Source organism: Drosophila takahashii, chromosome 3R, assembly GCF_030179915.1.
Source record: "Drosophila takahashii strain IR98-3 E-12201 chromosome 3R, DtakHiC1v2, whole genome shotgun sequence".
Taxonomy (NCBI): Eukaryota; Metazoa; Arthropoda; class Insecta; order Diptera; family Drosophilidae; genus Drosophila; species Drosophila takahashii.
Genome location: NC_091681.1, coordinates 31,287,651 through 31,310,499, shown reverse-complemented (window position 1 = coordinate 31,310,499; position 22,849 = coordinate 31,287,651). Strand labels below are relative to the sequence as shown.

Below are 22,849 nucleotides of genomic sequence, written 5' to 3'. Positions count from 1 at the left end.
AGCATGAGAGTTAACTATGGCAAGCAGAAGTTTATACACCCTTGCAGTTAAAATAAATACTTATAGTTTAATGCTAATTAACAAGCTAACATGATTAAAAATGGAAATAGTAATAATAATGATATAAATAACATAACAATATAAATAATATGGATAATAATTATTACTATTATCATTATTCTTTGTTTGACATCTCGTGACACGACTCAAACTGTCATCTCTAAAACAGGCGCTATATGGTATTTTTCAACTGTCATCAATGGTCATACTAAATTCTCGAATAAAGCAAAGCCACTAAGCAATAATTACTTACTAACTAGTTGTCTTTGTTGCGCGTAAACACGGATTTCCCCGGAACAAAACAAATTAGCGGAAATCGTGCAGTTCAGTTTTTCACGGACTTGAAAAGAAACCAGTTTCGAAGTGCTTGTGACTCATCAGTTTTTCGCAGGCTCAGGGATACAATTTCACCATGGACGCCACCGCAAACAATGGAGAATCCGCCGATCAGGTGGGCATAAGGAGGGAGGATAATCCCCTCGATCAGGCGGATGCCCTGGGCTCCGTCGGAGGATCGGGCAGCAGCGCCTCCGCATCCGCGCATCCTTATGGCACCGGAGCCATCGGTCAGCTGGCCAACGGGTACAGCTCACCCTCGTCGAGCTACCGCAAGAATGTGGCCAAAATGGTCACCGATCGCCATGCAGCCGAGTACAATATGCGGCACAAGAACCGCGGAATGGCCCTGATCTTCAATCACGAGCACTTCGAGGTGCCCACCCTGAAATCCCGGGCGGGAACCAATGTGGACTGCGAGAATCTCACCCGGGTGCTCAAGCAGCTGGACTTCGAGGTGACCGTCTACAAGGACTGCCGCTACAAGGACATCTTGAGGACAATCGAGTATGCAGCCTCTCAGAATCACGGGGACAGCGATTGCATCCTGGTGGCCATTCTGTCGCACGGCGAAATGGGCTACATCTACGCCAAGGACACGCAGTACAAGCTGGAGAACATCTGGAGCTTCTTCACGGCCAACCACTGTCCTTCGCTGGCGGGCAAACCCAAGTTGTTCTTCATTCAGGCCTGCCAGGGCGATCGGTTGGATGGTGGAGTTACCATGCAGCGCGGCCAGACGGAAACGGATGGCGACTCCTCGATGAGCTACAAGATACCCGTGCATGCCGACTTCCTGATTGCCTACTCCACGGTGCCGGGCTTCTATTCGTGGCGCAACACCACACGCGGCAGCTGGTTCATGCAGAGCCTGTGCGCCGAACTGGCTGCGAATGGCAAGCGCCTGGACATCCTGACCCTTCTGACCTTCGTCTGCCAGCGAGTGGCCGTCGACTTTGAGTCCTGCACCCCGGACACGCCGGAGATGCATCAGCAGAAGCAGATACCCTGCATCACCACCATGCTGACGCGCATTCTGCGCTTCAGCGACAAGCAGCTGGCGCCAGCCGGACGGGTTTGATGGCTAATCGGGTGGATTGGGCGCTGGCTACGGCGCGGAGTGTGATAAACCAAGTCGCAATTAAGATAAAACTTTATTGGGCCCTAGCTGCATATTTTTCTACAAAACACTTTTTTACAAAAGCTGGACGAGATCGGTTCCACTGCCAATGTTTCCTTTATTTAAGCACAGAGTATCTTTCAATTGGCATCTATTATTGTCGCATTTGCCCCGTTTGTATTTACATTAGGGTGGTTACGCTAAATTAAATGAGAAATCGAAGAGGTTTTTAGCAGGGACCATAAATAATCGTTAATTGAGATTTTTATTTTATAAAGATATTTTATTTTAAACGTCAAAAATAACGTTCTTTTTACTCTTGTTCATAAAGTATATGCATGTCTTTAAATTGCATAAAAACCAGTTAAATTGTTGTTTAAAATCAAAAAATGTACAAATCTCAGTAGGCCTTTTAAAATAAAAATCTCAAATAACGATTATTTAAGGTCCCTGGTTTTTAGACCAACAATTTTACACCATTTACACGACAAATTTGATCTCAAAATTCAAAATTTCCCATTTGAATCTATTTAATTTTAGAGAAAATTGATTGCATTTACTCACCTTTTTTTTGCCTCTTCGTTTCTCGATCAGGAAAGTCGAGCCACCCTTATCTATATATCTACCTTAGACCATTTACTCTCTTTTTTTGAAATCTTTATACTACACATAAATATCTTTATATTATAAGCATGTGTGTCATGATCGTCCAAAACAAAACAAAAAAAACAAACGATTTTAGCCTGTAGTTGAGAATTTTATGAACAAACATATACCATTTGTACTCTTATATAATACACACTAGCCAATGTTTTCCTTTCAAGTTTACCGCTAATAAATGCGATCGAAAACAATGAGAAATCAATGACCATTGGGTGTTGACCTCGTCGTTGCCTTATTTTCGGGCATCCAAGTTGAGCGGGATCGGGATTTCCTGAAAAGGAAATGGATGGGAGAAAAAAATAGACGACCCTGTTGCTTTACAATCACTTTATTCTTACAGCTGGACACGAACGAAATAAATTCCAAATTAGATTTCACTTAAAGCACACGGGGGGGATGGATAGAAGTAGAAGTAGAATTTTAAAGCCTGATAAATGCACGTTTCTGATAGATAACTTCAACTATATTAAAAACGTAGAATTTGCGCTCACAATTTGCTAGTTGAGGATCTAGATGTGGCCGCCCTCCTTCAGCTTGGCCACCAGGGCATCCACATCGGCGACGGTGGCTCCGGCCTGGCGCACCGGTGGATCCTCCACGGAAACGACCTCGATGCGCGGCGAGGTGTCCACTCCCAGATCTTTGGCGGTCACCTTCTTCAGCGGCTTCTTCTTGGCCTTCATGATATTTGGCAGCGTGGCATAGCGAGGAGTGTTCAGCCGAAGATCGGCACTCAGCACGGCCGGGGTCTTGGTCTTGATCGTCTCTAGGCCGCCGTCAATCTCACGGGTGATGGTCAGACCGGCGTCGGTCTTCTCGATCTTGTTGCAGAAGGTTCCCTGCGGCCAGTCGAGCACGGCGGCGGTCATCTGGGCCGTCTGGTTGGCATCATCGTCGATGGCCTGCTTGCCCAGGATCACCAGATCGGCCTTCTCGTCCAGCGCCAGTTTGGCGAGGATCTTGGACACATGGATGGGCTGGAGGAGCTCATACTCGGCGGCGGGTATCTCCACATGGACACCGCGGTCGGCGCCCATGGCCAGGGCCGTGCGGATCACCTCCTGCGACTGGGCAGGACCCACGGAGACGGCGATCACCTCCTCGGCCAGCTTCTTCTCCTTCAGCTTCACCGCCTCCTCCACGGCGATCTCGTCGAAGGGATTCATCGAGTGCTTCACGCCCTGGGTGACGACGCCCGTCTTGTCGGGCTTGACGCGCACCTGGAAATTGGGTTTACATTGGGAATTACTTAAATTACTTTAATTAATTAAAGCGATTACGCAAAACGGAGCGCAACAAGTGATAAAGAAAAAAGATGGATGAAGATGCGCAACAGGCGATTTGTGGGCTCACCTTGACGGCATAGTCGATCACACGCTTTACTCCAACCAAAACACGTGCCATTTTCTGCAAATTTAATGTTAATACTTAATAAATGGGCTATTTTTTATTAATTTCAAGAGCTTACCTTTTTCAAGATGGAAATGAACTGATTTGTGGGCGGCGGGGGAGCGGGTGGTCCAAAGGTCTTGTTGGACCGATGAGTTGCCAGACTGGAGAAAACTAAATGTTTAGCTATAAAAAAGCTAAACAATTTTTCTAAACAAATTCAGAACTACGATATTTTAAGAATGTTTTTAAAAACATTATTAAAAATTATATTCAGTATCTTGGAAATTTATTTTATAAAAACTTTTTGGAATGTGCCAAAAGCCTTAGTTGCTAGTGCTCTTAAATCTTTCTCAGTTAGCTCATAGTTTTAACTGTAACTTAGTTTTAATTAAATGAATAAAAAACTTTTGGAAACATAAAAACCAGGAACCGAAAATATTGATTATTTTATTTGAGTAAAAAATTAAAATCACCATTTAATGATTATTTATAAGAGAAACAAAATATCACTTATAATAATTACGGTCCCTGATAAAAACATTCAGTTAGATATTTCCCTTTTATATTTTTGCCTGGCTTTCATGGAATATAGTTTTACTTTTAAATAAAATATATAAAAACTCTAAATATTTATCGTTAAATTTACTCCTCCTCTAAAGAAGTTGCGACGTTTGCTCCTCTCTAGCCGAAATCAGCTGTTGAACTTTCTCCGCAGCGGCAAAAACATCCCATTCCATCTAGTGATTAGATTTTAATCTAATCTAAAATTAAATAAAAAATCTAAGAGAAGATCTCCCTCATCATATAAAATCCCCATCCCAGAACGATGGCTGCAAGTGCTCCGCTGATAATGCGCGTCATGGCCTCCTCGATAAGCACGGCCGCGCGCGCTGGAGGAATCATCCGGGATGTGCTGAAGAAGGGCGATCTGGGAATAGTGGACAAAGGAAAGAACGACCCACAGACGGAGGCAGATCGCTCTGCCCAGCGCTGCATCATAGCTTCTCTGAACAGAAAGTTTCCCAACGTAAAGATCATCGGCGAGGAAGGTGGCTCCGATTTGAATGTGTGCGATGATTGGCTGGTCACCGAACTGGATGAGGGATTCCTGCAGCAAAGCTGTCCGGCGGAGTGGAAGGATGCCAAGGCGGAGGACTTTGTCATTTGGGTGGATCCCCTGGACGGCACAGCGGAGTACACACAAGGTGGGATTGAGGGATTACTGATCCTAAAGCATTCTAAAACCCTTTTCCCGCAGGACATGTGGAGCATGTAACCGTGCTGATCGGCATTGCTCTCAAGGATTCCGCTGTGGGCGGCATCATCCATCAGCCCTTCTTCAAGCAACCCGATGGCGAACTGGGTCGCACCATTTGGGGATTGAAAGGTCTAGGAACGGGAGGATTTACAGCGGTGCCCGCTCCTCCCGGCCAATTCATCATAACCACCACTCGCTCGCATTCCAATGCCCTGCACCAGCAGGCGCTCAATGCATTTGCTTCTACGGAGGTTCTAAAAGTCGGAGGAGCCGGCTTCAAGGTGCTCCAGCTGCTGGAGGGAAAGGCGCATGCCTATGTCTTCGCCACGCCGGGATGCAAAAAGTGGGACACCTGTGCACCTGAAGCTGTACTAGAAGCACAGGGCGGCTGTCTTACCACCATAAACGGTGATCACTATGCCTACAATGCAGAAGTGGAGCACGTGAATCGCCAGGGAGTTTTAGCCAGCCTGGGACAGAATCATGCCGAGCTGGTGGAGAAGATTCCAGCCGAAGTTCGAGCGGCAGTGGGAGCCAAGCCTTGAATTCCAGCACTTTATTAGTTTTGTTTTTGCACTAAAAGTAAACACACATAAATTATAAGCAATAACAGGTTAGAAAATTGTAGAATTCTTAAATTTATTTATCGAAACTTCCGCTGCTGTTGCTCTGCGTGCTGCTGTTGGCCGCCACAGAGCTGTTCAGGTAGCGATTCCTCTTGGCCTTGGTCATTTTGCACGAGTTCACGGAGGCGGCAAAGCGCAGCGACTTCACGGACTCTTGGAAACAATCCTGGAAGGGCGAAACATTGATGAACATAAGGGTCTTTGAGTTGCCGCCCAGCGAGGGCATCAGGAGGTGGGTCAGCTTGGAGTTGCGGTACGGAATGTAATCCTGCTTCTGCAGCAGCGCGAGGATTACGTTCGTAAGCTCCGACAGCGAGCGATTGATGTTCTTTGTCTCGGTCATGCGGGTACTCGTCTTCGGGGACTCAGATCCGGCCAAATCCACGAGGTTTATGGAGCCCACCGATATCTCCTGCTTCTCGGCATGGCGTCCGATCAGCTCCAGCTTGGTGACGGCATGCGAGCGCGAGGAGCGCTCGTTGCCGGCCGTCGAAGCGGTGGCTCTGTTCATCTTGGCCGTGTGCATCAGTTGCCGCAGATGATTGGGATCCATTACCGTCTCCTCTGTGATATTCGACACGTAGATATCGTTCTTGTTGTTCTTGGCCATCCGTATCTCCATGTCCTTCTGCTCGTTGCTCAGCAGATCGTACAGCACCTCGTTGTAGATCTCCAGGAAGGTGGCCTTGATCTCGTACTCCCAGCCCAGATTGCGATAGCCCCGAATGGAGTCGAACAGGAGGTCCACGGTGCGCGGAATGACGCCCACACTCTCGGCCACGCCGTCCATCGTGTAGGTCTTGCCACTGCCCGTCTGTCCGTAGGCAAAGATGCAGATGTTGTAGCCATCCAGCGCCGATTGGATGAGCGGCGAGACCATCTCGAAGATGTCGGACTGCGAGGAGAGCGGATGGAAGACCTGATCGAAGGAGAAGATCTGCTGGCCCATCTTGCTCTTGGCCTGCGCATCGATGCTCTGCAGCTCCACGGTGGCCTCATCGTGATATGTCCACGTGCAGCACATGCGATTCTCTTCGCACTCCAAAGGAGGTCGTATTCGACAGAAGACGCGGATGTTGCCGCGCAGATCCATCACCGTGTTGTGCAGCTCCTTGCGCTCCATGTTCGACTGGAAGAGCTGCTCCTTGCAAGTCTCCAGCTCGGCGGCCTGCTGTTCGTTGCTGCGCAGCAGTTCCTCGGTGCGCTGGCGCAGATGCACCACCTCCGTGCTCAGGGCAGCGTGCTCCGTTCTCACTTTCTGAAAATCAGTTGTTAAGGGTAGTTTTTCATAGGTATTTATAGGCATTTTACCTCATGTATGGCCTGCAGCTCGGAGAGCTCCTCCTTGGTCCTGCCCAGCGACGAGGTGATCGTCTCTATGTTCTTCGCGTGCTGCTTCACCTGCCGCTGCAGACACTCGTTGTCCGTCTGCGTGTTCTTCAGCGAGCTCTCCGTCGCGAAGAGCTTGCTCTGCGCCTCCTCCAGCTGCATGGGCATGGACTCCAGTTCGCCCATGTCCTCTATCTGCTTCTCGTACTTGGTCTTCAGCACCTTGTGCTTCTCGAGTAGGTCATGGAAGCGCGCCTTGAAGTCGTAGGGAGCAATCCGCTTGGCTGGAGCTGCAGTGGCAGATCCTGCGGTGGATGCCCCACCTCCTGTGGGCTTTTTGGTGGCCGCAGGCGCCGCAGCTCGGGGAGCAGGGCGAGATACTGTGGGTTTCTTGGCAGCTAAGGAGGCACTGCCTGCTGCTGTGACCGCCGGACGCCCAGGACGCTGACCAGGGGCAGTCAAAGTGCTTCCCAGGCGGGACACTTTGCTGGGAATGCTGGGCAAACTGGGAGCAGCAGCGGTGCGTTTGTTTCCGCGCATTTCGTTGATGTCGCAGGCGCTGCGACTGCGTCTTAGCTTGGCCCGATTGCCCAGCTTCATGGGTTCCGGCGAGGCGGCACGTGCTGTTGGGGAAACAAAGGATTAGAAGGGAATCCTTAAAGGAAACCTTATCATTTACTCACCTCCTCGGCGCTCCAGCACCTGGGGAAGATTGTTGAGGTCCCGGGACAGTGGAGGCAGCAGGTTTCCGCAGTACGTCTGGTTGACATTGAAGGCGCTGGTGCTACTAGCTGCTCCCAATCCTGATGCAGTGCCTCCTGCGCGAATGCGATCTGTGGGCAGTATGGTTTTCACCGGCATCTGGGGTCTTTTCAGGGCCGACGACGGCTTGGGCAATCGGGACTCCATAGTTGCACTAATTTTAACTCAAATTCCCGTTCGTCTTGCGCCCTGCAATTGCTTTTATCAATTAAATTCGAGTTGTTGATACTCAGACAAGCGACGCCTCCAATTCCCGCCGTTATTTTCGATTGCAGGGATGCACGGGGATAGTATGACCGTTTGCGACGGGAGCCAGCCGTCGTTGCCACCTGGCTGCCCTATCAATCAGATGTTTTGCAGTGCAAAAGATGTGCACGACTTTTCGCCTTGATTCGCGTTTTCCGCTGGTTTTCCGCGAGTGAAAACCGTCCAAGAGGTGTGAAAAATTATAAATATTTGTGGCTGCTACTGGCGAAACGAGCCGTTCACGGAAAAGTCGGCGGCAGTTAGTTAAACAGGCTGAAAAGAGAAGATTGTGCGCAGCACGCGTGTCGTTGCCAGACGGTTGGGAGCAATTTGCAGTGATTTTCTTTTCGAAGATTTCTCAGCTTTTCCCCGGTTCAGGTGGTGCGGGAAAACCTTTGTGCTTTTCCGAAAACCCAAATTTAACACGAATAACTGTGGAAAAGCCCGTTAAAATTGGAAAATCGTTGCGTGACACGGGCGCTGCCAGACCGGCGGCAGGTCTCACGCGCGCATCTCTAGTTTGTTTTCATTCGGAATCGGGGGAAAAAAAGCTCCTTGCACTGATTTTGTGAATTAAAATTGGCTTCTCCCACGAATCCCCTCGAGATGTCGGGGCAGGCGGAGCTCAAGGAGCTGGGCATGTTCGAGCTGCGCCCGCTAATCACCAACATAAGCTGCAAGCTCTCGGCGGTGACGGCGGGGCTGGATGAGAAGCAGTTCCTTTGCCTGGTGACCGATGAAAACGAGATCCTTTTGCGGTACATTAGCGCCTCCTCCGGCCAGGAGGTGGTCAAGATGATATCCTGGTTCCGCAATCGCGTCATCCACGACATCTGCTTCGATCCGGCGGGCACTTGGCTGCTGGTGCTATGTGAGTATGCGGTTAATTCGGGGATGAGTAGTAGACCACCACCCACTTTTTGAATGGGTGCTAAAATTACTTCGCCCCCATGTGTGCGTGTGTGGTTATTGATTTTTTGGTTGCTTCGGCTTCTATTCAACTATCAAATCCCTTCCAGGTTTCGACAACACGCTGCACATTGTTCCCGCCTTGGCGTTGGTGGACAAATCCCATGGACTCTCCGGCTGCTCCTTGTATAGCACCACGCAGGTCACCTCCTACATCATACCCTTTGTGGGCCCGCACGAGTGTCCCAACTCCAAGAAGTGCCCCAATCACTCGGCGGGTCTGGCTGAGCCAGTGGAGCCAGTAGAGCAGCTGGAGCAGAATTTAGAGCAAGTGCGGCTGCAGGAGGCGGAGGATCAGGAGCAGCAGGAGCAGGAACCCCTCGGCCATGATCTGCCCGAGCATATGCTCGTAAGGAACAGCGGAGCGGAGGAGTCAGGAGTGCAGCAGCCCCCAGCAACAGATGCCACTGGCAACAGCCAGGTGATGGCCACCTCCTTCATGGCGTCCAAAACCTGCCCCTATCCCCTGTCCGTCGTCTGGTGGCGGACCAACAGCGGGCAGAATAGGGCCATTATTGGCTACTCCGATGGCTCCATCTGCTTTGTGGGCCTCAGTCCCAATTGTCCCATGATTGCGAGCACTGCCATCGAAAATGGATCTGTGATGCGACTGGTTATCTGCAAGGACAAGGCCTACGATGGCGTCATGCTGCTGGTGAGGATTTGACCTAAGTTTTCAGAGTTCCTTGACTTAAAACTACCCATCTTTCAGATAACCTCCTCGCTGAAGCAGCAATACAAGCTCCTCCTCGAGCAAAAGGCCATCAAGTATGTTTATCCCGGCGACAGTTCGCCAACCACACGCGAAGGTGCCTGGCAAATTGTGATGTCCGTGCAGGATAAGCAGCAGATGGCGAGACAAAGCAATAGTTCCGATCCCGCCTCGGACAGCAGCCAGCTGGAGGAGGATGTCTTCACACCGCCGCCGTCCAGCGAGGATGCAGCCGTAGATTCCTCCACCACCGCAGAGGCTACAACGGCAGAAGGAGTGCCCCCACCGCCGGCTCCTCCTTCCTACAGCGAGGCAGTGGCCCGGCAATCTAGCGATCAGCAGGGAGGAGGCGTTCGCTTTCAGCAACAGCAACTGCCAGCAACTGATGGCATTCTGCCCGCCACCAGAGCCCGCCTGGCATCGCTCAAGAGTCTGGGCTCCAAGAAGCTGCACGCCATCAAGATGCGACTCTCCGATCAGCGGCAAAAGTTCGATGAATGTGCGTAGGCTGGCTATTTCCCATTCCCCATTTTAACATATATTCTTTGTTAATTTATTTAATGCTTTTTTATTGTGTACTTAACATTTGTTTTTTTATGGTGTGCAGTTTTGAGAGAACTGTTGCATCTATTGAAGCGTCACTTGCGTGGTGAGTTTGCACAACTCTCACACTCGACAGACCAAGTAGAAGCAGCTAAATTCGATCAAACTTAACAAATGCTCATTGTAATACCTTCCGTTCTGTTTTGTAGTTATGCCAGACTCGACGATGGGCTCGTTTGCAATCATGGACTCGCCCTCGGTGACGCCAGAGCCACTGGGCAGCACCTCCGGATCCTTTTATACCATACAGAACCTGCGCAGCACCTTCCTGCTGAGTGCCCTGCACACGAATAGTCACAGTTTGACCGTGCACAGCATCGACATCAGTTTGAAGCCGCTGTTCGTTTACAAGATACCCAAGCACACCCAGGAAATACTCATCAGCTCGAACATACTCTATGGCATACACTACGTGGACCTGCATTGCCGCAGCGATTCGGCCATTTCCACGGCGGCATCTTCGCTGGAAGATCCGCTGGTGGGCAATACGGAGAAGGAGAATCGAGATGCGGACATTGAGAAGCTGGAGCAGGCTGATGTGAGTGCCCAGAAGAGCGATACGACCAGTGCAACAACGACTACGGCCACCTCGAGTTTGGATCAAAGCGACATGCCCAGCAATGCCATTAATGCGGTGAGCGTGATTAGCAGCGCCATGGCCTCGCTGCATACCTCCGATGAAGATGTAAGTTGTTTGGGCTTCTAAGTCACTTTTATTTGTATTTAAATACCCCTTTTCTTCCGTCAGCGCTTCAACAAGCTCGCCCAGTTAGGTCTCTTCCGCTTCGAGCAAGAAACTGTGCTGCATTTATATCAGATGGCACAGTATCGCAATCCCGCCGCCCAACCGGAGACCCTAACCAAAGAGGAGAAGGCCAAGGCCTTTGAGCTGAAGGACATCCACACGCCCATGGATTATATACAGTTCTATGAGACGGCCGATGTGAGCAGTGAGTTTTCGCTGCGGCAAATGGAAATCATGCAGTCCGAGTTCCCAAAGATTAACTACGATCCAAGCTATGTGATCACCAATAAGAATGTCTACACTATACAGTTGAGGTGGGTTTTTAAGTGCATTATATGCTATGATTGTTTCGCTAATATTTTCAATTATATCCCACAGAAAAGAGCCCTTTGAATTGTTTCTGGATGCCGCACTGCAGAACGAGTTCAACCAGTGTCGCGACTTTTGCAACACCTTCGATCTCTCCTTCGAGCAGTGCATCGAGTTTGCCGGTGATTATTTGCTGAGGCGAAAGAAGATTACCCAGGCGCTGCTGACGTACAACAAGGCGCGCGTGAAACCGATACGCACAGCTCTTAAACTGGCCATGTACGGACACACCTACGCTTTAATGCAGCTCAGTGCTATGGCCTTGAAGTCCACCTATCTGCTAAGATCACGGTACTTGGGTCATCCGCTGTTGAAGGGATTTCTAGGGGATATCACCTATCGGCACTCGGAGGATGTGCGTGTGATTTTGCCCGAGAAACTGCTGGAGGAGGATGTAATTAGCGGCGCTGTCTGCAGCGATTATCACTACGGCGTGGACGAGTCAATTAGCGCCCTTCAAATGTCGCCCTCATCGCAGTTCCATTTGGCCAATCTGCTGCTCATCACGATGGCCGAGAAGGCAGTGAACGATAAGAACTACATACCGCTGTGGTTAGTTGCAATTTACTAGATTTTAATCCATGTATAAGTTTCTAATTATATTTTTTAATTTTTAGGAACTTTCTGGTGACGAATAGCAAATATCACACCAACATGACGAGCATTGTTCTCTGCCAAAGCGGACTCTTCTCGTCGGCCGTAATATTGGCCAAGACACGCGGTGTCTGTCTAGATACCTTCAATGCTCTGATCAGCGTGGTGGCCCAGGAGTTTGGCTGGTACAACGAGCTCAACGTTTGCCTCTACAATCTGAGCGAGAATATATTTATGGAGACAATAACCTACTTGCCGCATGTGTCCATGGATTACTTTGCCTTCATTCAGGAGAAGCTAGATCATATCAGACCTTGTGTGTTGCAGGTAGATAAGGGATTATATATACATATTCATCAAGTTACCTATACAAATTTATTATTTTTCAGCGCCTGTCCAAGCAACTGAATCCCTTTTCTCCCGCTCTACGACCCATTGTTTCCCACAACAGTGATTGCGCAATGTCGAACGATAATAATCCCCAATTGTTTGAGTTTTGCAAGAGTCTAATTGAAACATACTTGGCAGTGCTCATTCATATGGAATCGCAGCGAGTGAAGCGTGATTCTATTGTAAATGCTTTATCGAATTTTCGTATCAACTATGAAGACAATCAGGCAAGTCTTTAAATTAACTTTTTTAGTAGGTATAGATTTAATGGCGCTTCTTTTTCCTTAGTTTGCCATTGAATCGTCACGCTTCAAACCGATCTCAGCTGGTTGTGCCTACTGCGCCTGTGTTGTGGATGGAACCGCCTACTTCTGGGGCTCCAGTGGCATTCCCAGTTATTATAGTGCTCAAAAGTCAACAGGTGGGTTTTATTCTAATACTATGTGACACATATAATAACTTAGTTATTCATTTCAGAGCCACCTGAGCCCGCGCATGCTGTGAAAAGTCTAGACCTGCTCTCCCAGCTCAATTTGCAAGTGCACGCCATCAAATGTGGACGACAGCACACGCTTATTTTAACTAATAATGGCGTAGGTTTCTTCACCCTAATTTTATTTAGTTATTATATTCATATTCCGTAATATTTCCAGCTCTATTCCGTGGGAAATAACAACCTCTGCCAGCTGGGTATTGGTCGTCACATGCAGATGGCTTTGCAACCGATGTTGGTGACTGCTTTGGATGGCATGAACATAACCATGCTCGAGGCGGGTCAATATCATAATGCGGCTGTCGCTGATGGCAAGCTCTATATGTGGGGGTAAGTTTAGGGAATATAATAGATCCCTAATTAGCAGGTCCGAAAATAATGATTATTTTTTTTTGAGTAAAAAATAAAAATCTCCATTTAATGATTATTTTAAAAGCGGAAAAAAATATCGCTCAGAAGAATTGATCACAAAATTGTGAGCGACATATTTCGCTCAAAAATATCACTCAAAGTGTGATTACATCCGACCTACGCGGACATGGCACATGGAACATGGCACATGGAACATGGCACGTGGAACATGGCACATGGAACATGGCACATGGAACATGGAACATGGCACATGGAACATGGAACATGGCACATGGAACATGGAACATGGCACATGGAACATGGAACATGGCACATGGAACATGGCACATGGAACATGGAACATGGAACATGGCACATGGAACATGGAACATGGCACATGGCACATGGCACATGGAACATGGAACATGGAACATGGAACATGGAACATGGCACATGGCACATGGAACATGGCACATGGCACATGGCTCATGGAACATGGAACATGGAACATGGAACATGGCACATGGAATATGGCACATGGCACATGGAACATGGAACATGGAACATGGAACATGGAACATGGAACATGGAACATGGCACATGGCACATGGCACATGGAACATGGAACATGGAACATGGAACATGGCACATGGCACATGGCACATGGAACATGGCACATGGCACATGGAACATGGAACATGGAACATGGCACATGGCACATGGAACATGGCACATGGCACATGGCACATGGAACATGGAACATGGCACATGGAACATGGAACATGGAACATGGAACATGGAACATGGAACATGGCACATGGAACATGGAACATGGCACATGGCACATGGCACATGGAACATGGAACATGGAACATGGAACATGGAACATGGCACATGGCACATGGCACATGGAACATGGAACATGGAACATGGCACATGGCACATGGCACATGGCACATGGAACATGGAACATGGAACATGGAACATGGAACATGGAACATGGAACATGGCACATGGAACATGGCACATGGAACATGGAACATGGCACATGGAACATGGCACATGGAACATGGCACATGGAACATGGAACATGGAACATGGCACATGGCACATGGAACATGGAACATGGAACATGGCACATGGCACATGGCACATGGAACATGGAACATGGAACATGGAACATGGAACATGGAACATGGAACATGGAACATGGCACATGGAACATGGCACATGGAACATGGAACATGGAACATGGCACATGGCACATGGCACATGGAACATGGAACATGGCACATGGAACATGGAACATGGAACATGGCACATGGCACATGGCACATGGCACATGGAACATGGAACATGGAACATGGAACATGGCACATGGCACATGGCACATGGCACATGGAACATGGAACATGGAACATGGCACATGGCACATGGCACATGGAACATGGAACATGGAACATGGAACATGGAACATGGAACATGGCACATGGAACATGGCACATGGAACATGGAACATGGAACATGGCACATGGCACATGGCACATGGAACATGGAACATGGAACATGGCACATGGCACATGGAACATGGAACATGGAACATGGCACATGGCACATGGCACATGGAACATGGAACATGGAACATGGAACATGGAACATGGAACATGGCACATGGAACATGGCACATGGCACATGGAACATGTCACATGGCACATGGAACATGGCACATGGCACATGGAACATGGAACATGGCACATGGAACATGGCACATGGCACATGGAACATGGCACATGGAACATGGCACATGGAACATGGCACATGGCACATGGAACATGGAACATGGAACATGGAACATGGCACATGGCACATGGCACATGGAACATGGCACATGGCACATGGAACATGGAACATGGCACATGGAACATGGCACATGGCACATGGAACATGGCACATGGAACATGGCACATGGAACATGGCACATGGAACATGGCACATGGCACATGGAACATGGAACATGGAACATGGAACATGGAACATGGCACATGGCACATGGCACATGGCACATGGAACATGGAACATGGCACATGGCACATGGCACATGGCACATGGAACATGGAACATGGAACATGGAACATGGCACATGGCACATGGAACATGGAACATGGCACATGGCACATGGCACATGGAACATGGAACATGGAACATGGAACATGGCACATGGAACATGGAACATGGAACATGGAACATGGCACATGGCACATGGAACATGGCACATGGCACATGGAACATGGCACATGGAACATGGAACATGGAACATGGAACATGGCACATGGCACATGGAACATGGAACATGGAACATGGAACATGGCACATGGAACATGGCACATGGCACATGGAACATGGCACATGGAACATGGCACATGGAACATGGCACATGGAACATGGCACATGGCACATGGCACATGGAACATGGCACATGGAACATGGAACATGGAACATGGAACATGGCACATGGCACATGGCACATGGAACATGGAACATGGCACATGGAACATGGAACATGGAACATGGCACATGGCACATGGAACATGGAACATGGCACATGGCACATGGAACATGGAACATGGAACATGGAACATGGAACATGGAACATGGCACATGGAACATGGAACATGGAACATGGAACATGGCACATGGAACATGGAACATGGAACATGGCACATGGCACATGGAACATGGAACATGGAACATGGAACATGGAACATGGAACATGGAACATGGCACATGGAACATGGAACATGGAACATGGAACATGGAACATGGAACATGGAACATGGAACATGGCACATGGCACATGGAACATGGCACATGGCACATGGAACATGGCACATGGAACATGGAACATGGAACATGGCACATGGCACATGGAACATGGAACATGGAACATGGAACATGGAACATGGCACATGGAACATGGCACATGGAACATGGCACATGGAACATGGAACATGGCACATGGAACATGGCACATGGCACATGGAACATGGAACATGGCACATGGCACATGGAACATGGAACATGGAACATGGCACATGGAACATGGCACATGGAACATGGCACATGGCACATGGCACATGGAACATGGAACATGGAACATGGAACATGGAACATGGAACATGGAACATGGCACATGGCACATGGAACATGGCACATGGAACATGGAACATGGCACATGGAACATGGAACATGGAACATGGAACATGGCACATGGCACATGGAACATGGCACATGGAACATGGCACATGGAACATGGCACATGGAACATGGCACATGGAACATGGCACATGGAACATGGAACATGGCACATGGAACATGGAACATGGAACATGGCACATGGCACATGGAACATGGAACATGGAACATGGAACATGGAACATGGCACATGGAACATGGCACATGGCACATGGAACATGGCACATGGAACATGGCACATGGAACATGGCACATGGCACATGGAACATGGAACATGGAACATGGAACATGGAACATGGAACATGGCACATGGAACATGGCACATGGCACATGGAACATGGAACATGGAACATGGAACATGGAACATGGAACATGGCACATGGCACATGGCACATGGAACATGGAACATGGAACATGGAACATGGAACATGGCACATGGAACATGGAACATGGAACATGGCACATGGCACATGGCACATGGAACATGGCACATGGAACATGGAACATGGAACATGGAACATGGAACGTGGAACATGGCACATGGCACATGGAACATGGAACATGGAACATGGAACATGGAACATGGAACATGGAACATGGAACATGGAACATGGAACATGGAACATGGAACATGGAACATGAAACATGGAACATGGAACATGGCACATGGCACATGGAACATGGCACATGGAACATGGCACATGGCACATGGCACATGGAACATGGAACATGGCACATGGAACATGGCACATGGCACATGGCACATGGAACATGGAACATGGAACATGGAACATGGAACATGGAACATGGAACATGGAACATGGAACATGGAACATGGAACATGGACCGAAAATAATGAACATGTGATCCGTGGTTCTACCTGCAAGAGCACATATAAATCTTAGTAAAATTAAGCGTAGGTCGGATGTAATCACACTTTGAGTGATATTTTTGAGTAAAATATATCGCTCACAAAATAACCATTAAATCTGAGCGATATTTTTTTTCGCTTACAAAATAATCATTAAATGGAGATTTTTATTTTTTCACTTATAATTATTACGGTCCCTGCTAATTAGTGAGCTAACCTATTGTTAAAACCATTTCAGATGGGGCGTCTATGGCCAGCTGGGGCAGGGCAGCTGCGAGAATATAGCTACACCACAACTAGTCAGTTTTTTCAAGTATAAGGTAAGGTCACTTTGTTATTTACCAAAGAATTATAACTAAATGGTTCTAAATCTTTTAGAAAATTGTACAAATATCGCTGGGCCATGCCCACACCTTGGTGCTGTGCGGTGGAGCAGCCAAGAACGAGCTCTACGTGTTCGGCTCCAATCACTTTGGCCAGCTGGGCACCGGCAATACGGATCACGGAGACACCAAGACGAACCTGCCTGTGCGCCTGGATGTGGGCGGCGGCAGCCTAAGACTGATACACACCAAATTTTTTACCAATGTAAGTTGGGGGAATATTGAAATTAAAACCAGGGTTCTGAAAATAACACACACTGTAAATAACTTGTGTTATTAACATGTTAAATGTCAAAGTGTAAAGTTCAAAAAAAGTTATTGACATGTGTGTTTAAAATTGTAGCCTACATATGTTAGAAACATAAATAACACACACATGTCATTTGTGTTATTTACACGACGTGTTATTAACAATGAGTTTTTGACATTTAAGTGACAGCTCACAACATATGTAAATAAATTGATTCTGTCTACCGGTACTATTATAATGTGTCTATTTTATAAAAAATGTATAATCTTTAGAGATTTTTATACGGCGTGTTAATAACACGTTGTGTTTAAAACACAAGTCGACTGTGTGTGTTAACAATTATTTTTCACATTTAACACTATCGTATTTGACACACTTGTCAAGAACATTGCTCACACTGTAAAATAGAATTTTTCATGTTTTTAACATTTGTGACAAATTCCGAACGCTGATTATAACCCAGTAACATTTATTATCCCCCCACAGTTAGCTGTAGACGAGGATGATCATCTGTTCACCTGGGGCAGCTCACCGCAGGCTTTGCGTCTGGCCAATCAAATCAAGCGTCGCGCCAATGCCAAGCAGAAATTGGAGGAGAATCAGCAGCGAGAGCTGCTGAGCAAGCAACTGGAGGCTACCTTGATGCCGGCTCCCATACCGAGTACGAGCACCTTGGTGGAACCGACCACATCCTATGCGGCGGTGGTGGCCGGTGCCACTCCAAAGGCCACAGGCGAAACCAAAGAGGAGGAGGCTAAGCCATCAGATGCTACGGAAACAATTGCGCCGCGAGAGCCGGAATTACTTAAGACGGCTCCTACAGCAGCTCCTACAGCAGCTCCTGCACCCGAACCGGATCCCACGGAGCACCTGACGCCTCATCTGGTGGACACCAGCGAGGTGGCAGGCCAAATTCTGCAGGTAAGTAATGCTATTCTCCATTTACCCATTACCTTATTAATTTTGTGATCCTTTTTTGCAGATCTCCAGTGGCTTGTTCCACTTTTGCCTGATCTCGTCCAGCTGCACGCTCTACACGTGGGGCAAGAACCTGGAACACCAGCTGGGCACCGAGGACAAGGATCGAAGGGCAGTGCTCAAGCCCTCGCCCATCGACAGCATCGAGCGTCCGATGTACGTGGACTGCGGTGCGGATTTCACGCTGGTCATGACCACCGATCATATAGTTCGCGCCTTCGGCGGCAACTCGAACGGTCAGTGCGGCCGGGATTTGGGCGCCAGTCTGGAGAGGACGCGCCAGCGGGTGGTGTGTCTGCCGACCACCAAGCGATTGATGCGTTTCGAGAGCCAGTGTGTGGAGGCGCCGGTGGAGATCAATCTGCCGCGGCCACGCATCCGATTGGATCGGGATCCAGTGAGATATCTAAAGGTCATGCCACCATATCAGCCGCACTTTCTGCAGCCGGCGAACATTAGCTTCGATCAGCGGTATTCGGTGGGCACGCCGAACTACAAGAGCAGCACGGAGCACGCGGCCACGGGTCAGGATTCGGATGATATGCTGAGTAGCCTGGAGAACCTGAGCCAGAACGATGGTAGTTTCTCCTACAATGCGCCAGTGCATAGCTCACTGGACATGGACTACACGCCCGAGGAGCAGAGCTATGTTCCGTTGCCGGAACAGGCTGGTATGCCAGCGATTGCCGAGAAGTTGCTTGACGACGACGACGATGATAGCACCTATACGCAGAGCTCGGAGGGATTGGAGGATTCGTCGCTGCAGCAGCTGCGCCACTACATCCACTACTGTCTGTACGCCTTTCACGGGCTCTACAATCCCGACAAGATTGGCGAGTGCGCCCGTCCAAATCGGCAGGAGTACCGCATACGCATCTGCATGCTCAACTTCCGATTCGTCGAGGCCTTTCGGCTGTGCCTGCATAGCTGCGATTCCGCCCAGCGCACTCTGAAGTTGTTTGAGTACTTCAGCAAGGACACGGGCTATGTGCCGCTGAGGAGATCGGATTTGAAGCACCTCATCTATCAGCTGTGCCTGCACTTCCTGGAGCGCAAGTTCGATATGCTCGAGTGCGAGCGGTTCTTCATGGGCGACCTGGACTACTATCTGCTGGAGCTGGCCTATGTCTTCTACTTCAACAACAACAACTCGACGCTGGAGCAGAATCTCAACCAGAAGTTCAAGCAGCTCATTGCCGCGGCGGACAGCAATCAGGCGGAAAGGTCGGCGGGACAGGAGCAACAGCAGCAGCAGCAGCTGCAGGACACCGATGTCATATTCGATAGCTTTACTGTCAAGTTCAAGACGATCCTGTGCCAGCGCCTGCTGAGCTACTCGGACTGCGAGGCTGGCAATTAGCAGTGGTTTCCGTTTCCGGTTCACCTCTTAGTCGTCTGACTTGTTTCATACTTGTTTCGTTATAAATATTCGGTCCAAGAACCGGGGACTGCCCTTTAAACACACACAGAAAACCGAACCCCAAACCCACTTCTTCCCCTACATGTTTACGCGTAATTATATATATACCATAATTGTTGTTTGCGGTTATTTATACACATCAAATGCTTTTTACAGCGCTGTTATTCAAACGAAATATTTAAGACAAACAAATTGTTTAAAGAATCCAATTTTTGTAACGCTTTGTTTGCCATTGGCTACGCCTGCTTTTATTTGTTTACTCAATAAACTATAAAGAAAAATAAATCTGAAACCGAAAGAAAGTAAATTAAAAAGGAGGCTGCAGGATATACACATATAACATACAAATTCTTTGTTTTTTATTCGATATTCAGCTTGTGATTTGCAATTATTTAATAAAACCAGAGTAGAATTAATATAATTATATACACATATATATGATTAACAATAAAATACGTTTATACAAGTAAAACAGAGAGAGATTCTACAGTTTGAGCTTGATGTTGTCCGTGGTCCATCGCTTGCTCTGCAGGCTCTTCAAGGCGTTCTCGCAGTAGAACTGCTCCTCGGATCGCTCGGGCAGCGAGTCCTTGAGCTGCTGCAGTTCCTGCTGCTGCTTCAGCCCGGCCATGGCATCGATGACCGCCCTGATGCACTTCACCCGCCGGGCCAGCGCCAGTTTCTCGCCGCTGTTGCCCATCTTGGAGAGGAATAGCTGGAGAACGGTCGATGGGGCCTGCAGTTCGTGAAGTCGCAGGACGGCCAGGGTCAGATCGAAGCTGATGTGAAACTGCTTAGTCTTCAGCGGATGCCAACTGGGCACTCGCTCGAATATGCACTCCAGATCCGCATAGGCCTGTGCCTGCGCCCTCTCATTCAGCGCCGTCCACTCGTATTGGGCCGGGGATATCTGCTGGTCGGTGGCAAATCGCTGGGGGGAGACGGCTTTCAGCATATCCTGCTCCTTCCAATTGTTATTAGCCTGACAGCAGGCATAGAGCACCTCAATGGGCGTCGCTTGATCACGGAGCATCTTGCTCAGCCCGTTCTCCTTCTCCATCAGCTGCTGCATCTTGAGGGCGGCATGGAAAACCTGCTCGTAAAGCGGTATAACACCCACGCCCGCCGTGGCATAGGCATCTACCAGGAGCTGGAGATGCTTTTTCCTGCTGCTCACATCGCCTGAGGCCAGGGCGGCCTGGAACTGCTTGAGAGCCGCCTCCTGGTGGCGTCCAAATCGCTGCAGTAGCTCAATGTGACTGGTGGAATCGCCGCTTTCCTTCAGATAACTCAGATACTGCTCCAATGCCTTGGGACGCTCCCCGAGAATCCCATGGAACTGGGCTGTGTTCAGCGTCCTCTTGAGGAACAGCAGCACCGTGATGACGGCATGGCCACCGCCTTGGGCTATCAGGGTATCCAGCAGCTGCTGCTTCTCTTGCAGGGATTTAAACATCTCCAGCGGAGCCGTCTTTCCCTGCAGCAACTTCTGCGCCGTGGCCTCAAGATTGGGACTGTAGAGCGTGCTCTGCAGCTGGCGACGCAGCAGCTTTAACTCCTCCTCCGGCGAGACGCCCTTGGGCAGCACCCGGTCGTCCAGTGTCTGCTCCTGGAGCACCAGTTTCAGTGCCTCCTCGCTCAGAATGGATTTGATCGAGAGGTTCAAGGTGCAGCTGTTGTTGAAACTGGCCTCCGAAATGGTGTCGTCGGCCAGGATTCCATTGCTGGCCAATTCCGGGCCGAGGTCCACCTCGTCCTCGTCGTCGAAGCTAAACGCCGCTCGCGAGGATCGGTTCCAATAGGTCTCACTGTCCAAATGGAGGTCCATTTAAAAAAATATTATTTTGTATTAGAGCTGGAAATAACATCGGCGATGTATCGATACATCGATGTTTTCCAAAACATCGAAACATCGAGGTTTCCAAACATCGATGTTCGATGTTTCCTCTTCATCCATCACTACTTCGCAAGGAACACATTTTTGATCACTTAAGAGAATAATAGTAAAATATACGATACAAATATTGTAGATTTCGACAAAATTGGTTCTTTTGTGTTTTTTTTTTTGTGTAAAACTCGATTGTTTTTTACTTTTGCTTGAATTTAGTTTAAGTTTAAATATTTATAAAATAAAAAGAATTGATTTCAAATATAGCGTAACTTTTTATAATGGATTAAACACATTTTTTTAAATTAGACCAAAAGATTCGATGTATCGATACATCGATGTTTATTCCCGAAAAACATCGAAACATCGATGTTGGTAAACATCGATGATTTTCCAGCTCTATTTTGTATTGTTATTATTATCGTTTTTCGATATCAGTAGGAGGTATTCGTTCAATCTTATCGGGAATTCGGTGTTTTCCTAATTTTCCAACTTGGTCTCACTGTTGTTTTTAAATTTTATTTTTAAGCTTTAATAAAGTGTTGGTAGTTTTATGAGCCTCTATATTTTTATTACGTTTTTTTGCTATACAATCTCCCAGGCATTAATGCACTTTAAAGGTGAAAAACATTTACTTGGCTCATATCTTTTTGTGATTTTACAAGCTGCAATAAGAATAAGACTTTGGCAAAAGTGGGATTCCGTTGATGCTGATTAAGAATATATATGTTTTATGGGGTCGGAAATGTCTCCTTCTCCGCGTGACTAACTTCTAACTGATAGTATATA

At 48.2% G+C, this 22,849-nt stretch overlaps 6 protein-coding genes across 8 annotated transcripts; 3 read left to right on the top strand and 3 right to left on the bottom strand.

Moving 5' to 3' along the window:
- The first annotated feature begins 243 nt into the window (after positions 1 to 243).
- On the top strand, positions 244 to 1,915 carry Drice (Death related ICE-like caspase). The gene has a single exon (XM_017149819.3). It carries the CDS (start codon positions 473 to 475, stop codon positions 1,475 to 1,477), a length of 1,005 nt encoding a protein of 334 aa, XP_017005308.2. The 5' UTR covers positions 244 to 472; the 3' UTR covers positions 1,478 to 1,915.
- A 337-nt stretch (positions 1,916 to 2,252) lies between these two features.
- On the bottom strand, positions 2,253 to 3,738 carry Etfb (Electron transfer flavoprotein beta subunit). 3 transcript variants are annotated; one of them, XR_011419048.1, is made up of 5 exons: positions 3,648 to 3,738; positions 3,533 to 3,586; positions 2,671 to 3,399; positions 2,501 to 2,606; positions 2,253 to 2,450 (listed from the first exon to the last, which is right to left on the bottom strand). XR_011419048.1 is itself a non-coding variant. In XM_017149827.3 (3 exons), the coding sequence occupies exons 2-3, from the start codon at positions 3,581 to 3,583 to the stop codon at positions 2,689 to 2,691; spliced, it is 762 nt and encodes a 253-aa protein (XP_017005316.1). In that variant the 5' UTR covers positions 3,584 to 3,586; positions 3,648 to 3,738; the 3' UTR covers positions 2,615 to 2,688. The 3 variants fall into 3 exon arrangements, 1 of the variants encoding a protein (XP_017005316.1); XR_011419049.1 differs by having other exon boundaries at positions 2,518 to 2,606; XM_017149827.3 differs by lacking the exons at positions 2,253 to 2,450; positions 2,501 to 2,606 and having other exon boundaries at positions 2,615 to 3,399.
- Positions 3,739 to 4,242: 504 nt separating this feature from the next.
- Positions 4,243 to 5,459, top strand: LOC108062917 (3'(2'),5'-bisphosphate nucleotidase 1). The gene is made up of 2 exons (XM_017149781.3): positions 4,243 to 4,776; positions 4,830 to 5,459. The coding sequence occupies exons 1-2, from the start codon at positions 4,398 to 4,400 to the stop codon at positions 5,372 to 5,374; spliced, it is 924 nt and encodes a 307-aa protein (XP_017005270.2). The 5' UTR covers positions 4,243 to 4,397; the 3' UTR covers positions 5,375 to 5,459.
- On the bottom strand, positions 5,371 to 7,824 carry ncd (non-claret disjunctional). The gene is made up of 3 exons (XM_070217596.1): positions 7,468 to 7,824; positions 6,767 to 7,407; positions 5,371 to 6,713 (listed from the first exon to the last, which is right to left on the bottom strand). Exons 1-3 carry the CDS (start codon positions 7,691 to 7,693, stop codon positions 5,469 to 5,471), a joined length of 2,112 nt encoding a protein of 703 aa, XP_070073697.1. The 5' UTR covers positions 7,694 to 7,824; the 3' UTR covers positions 5,371 to 5,468.
- Positions 7,825 to 8,398: 574 nt separating this feature from the next.
- On the top strand, positions 8,399 to 20,593 carry ca (RCC1 and BTB domain containing protein claret). The gene is made up of 15 exons (XM_044395733.2): positions 8,399 to 8,663; positions 8,812 to 9,416; positions 9,474 to 9,972; positions 10,226 to 10,761; positions 10,825 to 11,135; positions 11,200 to 11,742; positions 11,808 to 12,111; positions 12,174 to 12,401; positions 12,463 to 12,595; positions 12,652 to 12,767; positions 12,828 to 12,997; positions 17,380 to 17,461; positions 17,520 to 17,729; positions 18,261 to 18,695; positions 18,757 to 20,593. Exons 1-15 carry the CDS (start codon positions 8,399 to 8,401, stop codon positions 20,110 to 20,112), a joined length of 5,793 nt encoding a protein of 1,930 aa, XP_044251668.1. The 3' UTR covers positions 20,113 to 20,593.
- Vps16B (Vacuolar protein sorting 16B) lies at positions 20,502 to 22,022 on the bottom strand. Its single transcript, XM_017153386.3, has one exon. The coding sequence runs from the start codon at positions 21,998 to 22,000 to the stop codon at positions 20,657 to 20,659; it is 1,344 nt and encodes a 447-aa protein (XP_017008875.2). The 5' UTR covers positions 22,001 to 22,022; the 3' UTR covers positions 20,502 to 20,656.
- Between the last annotated feature and the right edge of the window lie 827 nt (positions 22,023 to 22,849).